At 33.1% G+C, this 9,042-nt stretch overlaps 1 protein-coding gene across 1 annotated transcript; it reads left to right on the top strand.

Annotated features, from left to right (window-relative positions):
• Nucleotides 1–676: 676 nt before the first annotated feature.
• Nucleotides 677–4,226, top strand: LOC120628309 (TWiK family of potassium channels protein 12-like). The gene is made up of 2 exons (XM_039896620.1): nucleotides 677–1,466; nucleotides 3,049–4,226. The coding sequence occupies exons 1-2, from the start codon at nucleotides 731–733 to the stop codon at nucleotides 3,855–3,857; spliced, it is 1,545 nt and encodes a 514-aa protein (XP_039752554.1). The 5' UTR covers nucleotides 677–730; the 3' UTR covers nucleotides 3,858–4,226.
• Nucleotides 4,227–9,042: the final 4,816 nt, after the last annotated feature.

Genomic DNA, 9,042 nt, shown 5'->3' with positions numbered 1-9,042 from the left:
GACGTAGTCATATTTAAACTTACAACTTAATTAAAATATAATTAAATCGTGCCCGCGTGGAATGTTGTAGAAAATGATGGCTGCATTTTTACGATCCGTAACGTGTCTGATCTTTAGAGCAAAAAATGTAACTAGATGAGATAACCAACCACCAATGTATTATCTCTAAGTAAATCTATTGACCACTTACGACTCACTCCTCTGCCCCAGTGCTGCACCGGCAAACGAAAAAAATTTACCGCTGTGTAAGAAAACTTATGAACTAGGTAAAACGGTAATAATGTTATTTTATTTTACATTAATTTAATTTGCCTGAAAAAAGATAGGTCGAGCTGTATTGAAAATTCAATTATTAAATACATATTTTTTGATAATACTTCAAGTTGTCTAGCCTTGACCCTTTAATATAGCCTTGTGAAATTTCAACGACTTAATAACCTTAATTTCCAACTTTACCTAAATATATATTGCTTGTATATCAAAATTACCCACTTCAGCAAAGACAGGATTATAACCAAACATTAATCATTCGCTTACTTTATATTTTTTCATTTGTCACTCATTTTCCCTCTACCCTAAAAGACTGACATCCTGAGAAATGAAGATCCATTTAGGTCGAGGAAAACTTTCAATACTTTGTAATAATACAAAATTATTCTTTGTTTCAGATGAAAACCATAGTAAAGAGATAATGTCGTCACCAAACAAAGTTGGCGAATAATAGCCGAAAATGGATATTAACCATGTAGTATTGGATAGAGAGGCAATCAACCGATTCGAACAGTACACATTAGCGAAGCCATCTCTCAATGGGGGAATCCCTTTGGATAAATGCCAAGATGCTGATTCGATGGCATCTAATAGCAAAAAGAGAATACAAACAACGCGACAGAAAGTTGTATGCTGCTTTTGTTTCAAAACAACTAAGTACAGGCGAAAACAATTCATTATCGGCTGTCTGACGAATAGCATTATATTTTCTATATTACTAGCGTATACATTTCTCGGTTCTGTTATATTTCTTGCGATAGAAGGCGGTGCGGAAGTGCCCGCACGACCTAGAATATTACCGGATAAACAAAAGATAACTCACAAAGAAGACGGCAGTAAAGACACGAACAAAAAGGACATAGAAGACGAGTACGATAATGGAAACTTAACACTTTCAGCAAACTATTTCTGGGATGCGAGAAGTAAAGCAGTAGAAAATATCTGGGAAATAACAGTATCATTAAACATTTTGTACAGGGAAAATTGGACCCGGTTAGCTGCGCAGGAAATTCTAAAGTTTCAAAATGAGTTGATGCAGAGGGTCACAACAGAAATGGCATCGCAGTATGGTGTTAGTTACAGAGAAATGGCTCTCGGCGAATTCGCCGGGAATGACATTAGTAACCACTACGAGGAACATGACTGGAATTTGGCACTGGCATTCTTTTACTCGTTAACCGTTCTAACGACAATTGGTAAGTGTTATCGCACATAATATCCTTGTACTTTTGTTTGTTGATAGTAAATTGTTAAACACAAGTAAAAAACGCCGATGGTTAGTTTTAGACATATTTCTTTTCATATCGATTACGAGGGAAATAGGTAGGCAAGGTGTGATAAATTAAATAAAAATAACAATAGAAAATCTACAACATTTTTGCTAATGTTATTTATGTAGAGTTTTACCGGTATACTTCCTATAATTGTAGGACGTTAGGGCAGTCGTTATTTCAGTATAAAAACAATAGCATGTCAAAAACTTTCTATTTCAGTATTCAAACGCTTTCTGTATTTCCGAAACGGATCTTTCGGAAAAATAGATTTTGGGAATTTCCGGACTTTAATTCCAGTCAAACTTCCTTTAATTTTATAGGCTTTGGCTGGAAGCGAAATAACTGCTGGCAGAATACTTACTTGTTAGTGATAACTTTTTTTAGGTTCTCAATTAATTTTCTTTAAATGTGTTCATATTTTAATCAATTTACGTTTTTAATTTGATGATTTCACTTCAAAACTTCTTTTTACAGAATATATCATGCAATGCTTTCTCTTTTGAGTCGTTCATAAAAAGTCGTTGGCATTGTCATAAAAACCGTTTTAAACTGTATTTTTGAATTTGTTATTATAGCAGCAACTGAAATACATGTGTGTTCATGAGATACGGCTCGGTTACAGATGGGCAGAGAGACACAGACACACAGACACAGACAGACAGACAGACGGAGGGACCGGCGGATACCGGAGCCTTAGTAATAGGGTCCCGTTTCACCCTTAGGGTACGAACCCCTTATAAAAAGCTATGAGCTTTTCGAACCAATTCCATTCGTTTGAATGCTTAAAATTTATATGAAATTATATACGTTCATTGAAATACTCATGAAAAATTGCTTACAAAAAAAAACTATATAATATTACCTCACGATATAAGGTTACAAGTCATAAAGATATTTTATTTACACTACAAATGTAAGTGTTTTACATAACTTTGAGGTATCTCCATATTATATCATTGCAACAATGTTCTTGAAAGAGAAATGTTTGTTTAAATATGATAAATGTGGTCGCAGCTAAGCTAGGAGTTTGTGCTAGAAATAAGCAACATATTAATCCTGCAAGTGATATTCTCGTAAGTAAGATTAACACATGAACTTTAAGAGTCTTACAAATAAACGTGGTATAATGCGCAACGTCGGATTTAGTGTTTTATCCCTCTCTGACATTTGAAAGGTGCTTTTATTTAAAGTGGGACAGAACACTGCATTTCTACTTACCACGTTTATTTGCAGGGCCCCAAGGGATCAGTCTGCTTATTGATTTTTTTTTTTAAACTATAAAAATTGGTGATGCAGTCTAAGATGGTAGCTAAAAAGTGTATAGCAGTTACATTAAAAACCTGACCGGTCACGCGACATCGTACCGGAACGCTAATTTTAATCGTTCAGCCACGGCTGAAGCTTCTTCCCAGACCTGACCAGAGAAAAAGTTTCCCGTGGCAAAAACTCCGTGTATTTAATATAATGAAGTATATACATAGTTTTTTTTTTTTTTTATTTACAGGTTATGGCAATATTGCACCAAGAACCATATTGGGAAAAGGTGTTACCATCGCGTATGCTCTTGTTGGAATCCCGCTTACTCTCGTTTATCTGTCAAGTGTTGGATCTCTGCTATCAAAAATGGCGAGAAGTGTCTTCAGCAGAGCATTGTGTTGCTGTCTTTGCTCAAATTGTGGGTACTGCTGCTACGATGAACGAAGAATGGCTGAAAAAGAAAGAAGAATGAAATTGAAACGGCAACAAGAAGAAACCCTTAACAGTCAGGACACAAGTAAAACCCCTACAGAAGAATGCTATGTTCTAAAAACAGATAGTCAAAGAGATTCGTCACTATCAGAGAGGCCAACAACCAGTACAGTAAAAGATGATGTAATTAGCTGGCCAGACACAGATTCCAAATTGTCAATGCATGGTCTGAGTATACTAGCTCCTGTATTTCTATGTTTAGCCGCAATTTTCATTTATATATCATTTGGAGCTATCGTACTCTACAATTTAGATAATATGAGTATTGTAGATGGTTTTTATTTTTGTTTCATGGCATTAAGTACGATTGGATTTGGTAATATTATTCCTGGAATGAGCTACACCACAATCAACGGTGTCAGGTATTACACTATTAATTCAACCGTTTTGTGGTTTTGTTCCGCGTATACTTTAATGGGATTAGCTTTGACTGCAATGTGTTTTGGTGTGATACATGATGAAATAATTTATAGGATAAAGCATCAGCAGAAAGAGTGGTCTCAAAAAAGTAATACTGTCAACGATGAGGTTAACATTAGTGAAGCATTTTACATGAGTTCTTGACAAATGTATAATAAAGGTAAATCCGAAAATTTGTATAGCATAATGGAGGATAGTTCTACAGTTATAGAACGTAATAGAATTGATATTGATAATAGGGAAGTAGTTTTAAGTGTAGATGAGATGTCACTGGCGATAGAATCAACTTCGGATTTTCCACCACCACCGCTAGAAGAAGAAATCATAGCCATTGTAACTAAAAAAGAACCAAAAGGATCTTTAGTAGATATGGTTGCATATAATGCCCTTCCAGAAATGCTTGAGCATGTAAATACGTAACTTGGTAATTTTATGTGTACATATTCATTTTTTGCAAAACAGTTTTGTATTTTATATTAATTTACTGGCTGTGACTCCATTATTAACACTAAAAAGCGAATTAATTTTAGTTAATGTTGGAAAATCGTGTTGTACAAGCAAAAATTAAATAAATTTATTAATAGGTTTATTCTATTTCCATTACATTGAAATTGGTAACAATCTTTGTTAAAAAGATGAAATTATTTACTGAGTACATCTTAAAGGAACATAAATACCTGAAAAAATACCTAATGTCGCATTTCTGCTTGAAAATTGTCGTAAAAGTTTTCCAACGTTAACTATTTTCATTGCTGCACACACGATGTCTAATTTATTAACTAACCACTATCAACAATGTACATATTTGTATATATTATATTTAATGTAAATTCTAGACTAACATTAGTATGATGTGTGACATCTTTTACCTAAGTTTAGTCACGTCTACTTGTCAACTGTTAAATATCAAAGATATAGATGTAACAATTTTCATGTGAATAGTACCTTTGTAAAAATATCAATTTATTAAAAAAAATGATTGAATTACTTGGCTATATTTTATTTTGTGTTCATAATCCATTTAATTACAAGCGCTACTTTGCGGAATTAAATGATAAGTTATAATAATAAAACTCATGAATAATTGTAAAGAGATGTTAACTTACAGTTATTCATTACAAATGCTGCTCCTGCGTAGTGTGGAGTATAGAGATTGAAGAAATTATAACTATCACGATACAGATTCTCCCGGTTATCGCGGAGTATAGCAAATTATTATAATAATAAAAATCAATTAAGTATTTTATGTTTGTTTATCAATTATATCAAATTCAATGCTTGGAATCTGAAATAATTTAACAAATTAAAAAAAACATTGAGTTTCAATCATCCTAAATTTAATTGTAGTTTTGTCGGAGATGGATGTTACTAAGATTGATTATTGCCTATTGAATATAATAATAATCTTGGAATTGAAATATATAAATATATATATTATATATATATATATACTAGCGGTAGACGTCGTCATATCTAGAGAAGTAGCGCCACCTACCGGGTCCAATTTTGTTTTTAAACTAGGAACCTATCGAAATATACACACAAAATTTCATTAAAATCGGTCCAACTGTTTAGGGGGAGTTTGGTGACAAAGTACTGAAGAATTGCATATTTTAGTATTTTTCTTACCGTTAAAAGAAACCTCAATTTTAACGAATTTTCAAAAACCTATTTTAACCAAATCGATCCAGCCGTTCTCGAGAGTTTAGGTGACGAGATGCAATTCATATATATATATATGCCATGAGATGGGTACGTATTATAAATAAACTAAATATGGCTAGTAAACGTACTCGCTATCAAGAAAGGGTTGAATAATCCAAGGAAAGTGAGTAGATAAATAGTGACGTATAATGCTGCGTTGCATTCATTTTCTGTTGATTCATCCCGTTTATTACTTTGGGCTGACAAGATAAGGAAAAAATAATTTTATCATTCATTCCACTGGTACATGTAACACTTAATATTAATGTATATACTAATGTATTAATGAAGTGGACTTCACTAAGGATTTTTTGGATATCTATGCCATCGGTCTTCTGGTTATCTTGTTCGATTATAAATTGCTATGTCTTGAATTTGATTTCCGGGTCAAGTCAAACTTTTATAGACTAGGTCTCTAGGTCTATCATCCCGGATATTGCATGCATTGCAATTGCATGTCTCAAATTCAGAATTCAAAAAATCTTTATTCAAGTAAGCCTTTCACAGGCACTTATGAGTGATCATACATATATATTTGCATAATTGTAAGAGGATGGTGATAACTTCGTTTCCAACTTAAACCTAAAACTACGAGGGTTCCAAACGCGCCCTGGTCTGAGAAGAGCCCACAAACAAACTTAGCCGGGTATTTTTTTCTGTTATCACCATCTTACAGTAAATTAATATTAAGAGAGCACTATAAATCATTCTGACTATTCCGATGAAATGTCATAATCTGTCAGTCAGACCACCTACTTGAAAGCAGCATGGAGAGTCTAAAACCTAAATCGGTTTCTGATATGAGAAAGAAGTGTGGAACATTACCTAATGGGCTGATGAAGACGATGATGATATCGTAAGTACTTCGTGAAATCTAAAACCAAGTTGTATTGAATTCTTGAAACGTTTCGTATTAAAATCAATTGCGTATAACGTATTGACTGTTCAAATGAATGGTTCTTACATCAAAAAAATTCTTAATATTATATAAAATAAATGGCCCTAGAATGTCCTACTTTCCATATAAACACCGCTTTTATTCCTCAATGACCGCTTATTATTTCAACCCTCAACATTTTACGAGATCAAAATGGCCAAAAAGGCAGTAAAATTCAATATAATAACAGCATAAATTTTTCATAAAGAAAGGAGTTTTTTATGTTACCGTAAAAATGTGAAATTGATTATCAAATCGTAATAGTCTCAGGAACTGCTATAATAATATGAATATGGAAAATATGAATATGGAAAATATGAAGATGACAGAAAAAACTAAGATAACCTTTTATTATAACAGAAATGATTTTCAGATTTAATGTCTAATATTTTTTTTTCTATCATCAATTTAGCGAAAACTTTGTAATAAACGAAGTCGCGGATCGATTTGGTGGTGAAACCAAAATTTTCTCTTCGTAATGGATATTCCAGCAAGAAATTCTGAGTGCCTGCCTCGAGTCAGGGAAATTGGCTTTGTCTACCCTTATTCATCGGAGGGCGCGTTTAGCCTTCTTTTGAAGTTAATTATTTAACATAATATGTAAATGTTAATGTAATTTAACATATGTAAACCTTTCAACCCGCCGACCTGTATTAGAAGAACATGGTGGCTCTAAACCCTATATGCCTCTCTTCTATTAGAGGCTATGCGCAGCAGCGAGACATTAACTTACTGAAGAATCATAATGATAATTATAGCAACAATACTTCAGCTTCATATCCCTATCCCTATCCCTACTAATATTATAAATGTCAATGTAAGTTTGTTTGTTACGCTTTCACGCAAAAACTACTTAACCCATCCTCAAGAAACTTTGTACACATAATCTTGGAAGTGTTAGAAGTACTATAGGATACTTTCTATCCCGACATTAAGCTCGGTTCCTTTGGGAGAGGAGATGAAAGTGTTTGACGATTTTACACCATAACTTCGACAAATTATAGCCGATTTAAATAATTATTTTTGTACTGTAGAGGTTGTAATATGTGTTTAATTTAGCCCAATCTTTGTGTAGATCTGAGGAATGTTGTTGGAGATAGAGGACAGAACTCCTCTGCGGACAGCAGCAAACCCCTCATTTAAGGCTTAGCGATACTGAATACTTTAAATTTTTTTAGAACTATAACTAAATCGAATGCATGTGGCATTCGATTTATTACAAAAACCAAAATCAAACGTAGACGAAGTCGCGGGCAAAAGCTAGTATGATATAAACGAAGAAAATTATATGGCCGATTGACGCAGTGGGCAGTGACCCTGATTATTGAGTCCAAAGCCATGGGTTCGATTCCCACAGCTGGAAAATGTTTGTCCGTGATAAACATGATCGTTTTTCCGTGTCCGGGTGTTTGTATGTATTTTATAAGTACTTATGTATATTATTCATAAAAATATTATCTTAGTACCCATAACACAAGCTGCGTTTATTTTGCGGCTAGATGAAGATGTGCGTATTGTCATAGTATATTTACTTGTTTGTTAACTAAACCAACCGTAAAAAAATCCTTAATCCTGCAGAAACTGAACAGAGAAAACAATAACCTGTTCTCTTAGTTCTGAAATAATGTCACAAAGTTAATCATACGTCGATCCTTTTGTAGTTGAGTGAGCGTGAAGGTCTATCAAGACATATCGAGGTCAGGGCCCCGTCAACTTTCCGTCAGGGACGAAGAAAATATCGAGCTATCAGACAATTTTTATATTACTTAGTGTTACAGTGATTTTGTAAAGTGGTCATATAATTAAACTTATGATAACAACAAATTGACAAATATTTTTTATTAAATTTATTAGTGTTCATACAAATGTGCTAATAATTATTATTCAAATGTATTGAATAGTTTCAAGAAATAGTAAAAAAAAAAAAAAAAAATAATCAAATTATAATTAAAAATTAAAATGTAATATTAAATTATCAGATATGAAACAAAAAAAAAAAAAAAAAAGAAATAATTACAATTATATTCGATAATTTATTATATTATGTAAAGTGACGTTGGGTATTTTAAAATGAATACGGGAGCATTAGTGATACATTTCAGTCTTATTTCAGACTCAAACGGCGCAATGATACCTCCTGGTGTCTTAGTCGCTATCATCAGGTATTATTTTTCACATGTCCTATCACCCATAGAAAATAGATCAATACTCAAACCTCTGATTCTTTATGACATTAATACCTCCAAAGTTCGTTTGCATTTTTAAACTTGCGTCATGTCAAACGTGACTTGGCTCAATGTATTTAATATATAATTTAGTTCAATACTACAATATTTACCTCAATATAAACGTCTTATTACATTTTAGATATTTTAGTAGCCATTTACCACCTACCCTACTGACAAAGACGTGCAGCTGATTTAGCGTTCCGGTACGATGTCGTGTTAAAATCGATTAGAGGTAATCCCCTTTAGAGGTAGTTTTTCTATTCATATTAAATGGCAAGAATGCTCAAACAGTATTCTGTCAGAATTTGCCATCCAGCCAATTGGACTGTAGCTCCTCGGTAAGACAATCAGGACCAAGTCTTTAGTAGTAAGGTAATTTGAGGGATTTGAGTATAACATAATGCCTATACATTGTCAATTCAATAGCCTACTATTCAATGCCACATCACAATAATTTGAA

Source organism: Pararge aegeria, chromosome 12, assembly GCF_905163445.1.
Source record: "Pararge aegeria chromosome 12, ilParAegt1.1, whole genome shotgun sequence".
Lineage (NCBI taxonomy): Eukaryota > Metazoa > Arthropoda > Insecta > Lepidoptera > Nymphalidae > Pararge > Pararge aegeria.
This window is presented reverse-complemented; position numbering and strand designations above follow the sequence as displayed.

Bases quoted from the DNA above. Each gene is read 5' to 3' on its own strand.
- LOC120628309 (XM_039896620.1), top strand. From the start codon at position 731: ATGGATATTAACCATGTAGTATTGGATAGAGAGGCAATCAACCGATTC. The intron at 1,467-3,048 runs GTAAGTGTTATC...TTTTATTTACAG, and splicing joins AACCGTTCTAACGACAATTG to GTTATGGCAATATTGCACCA.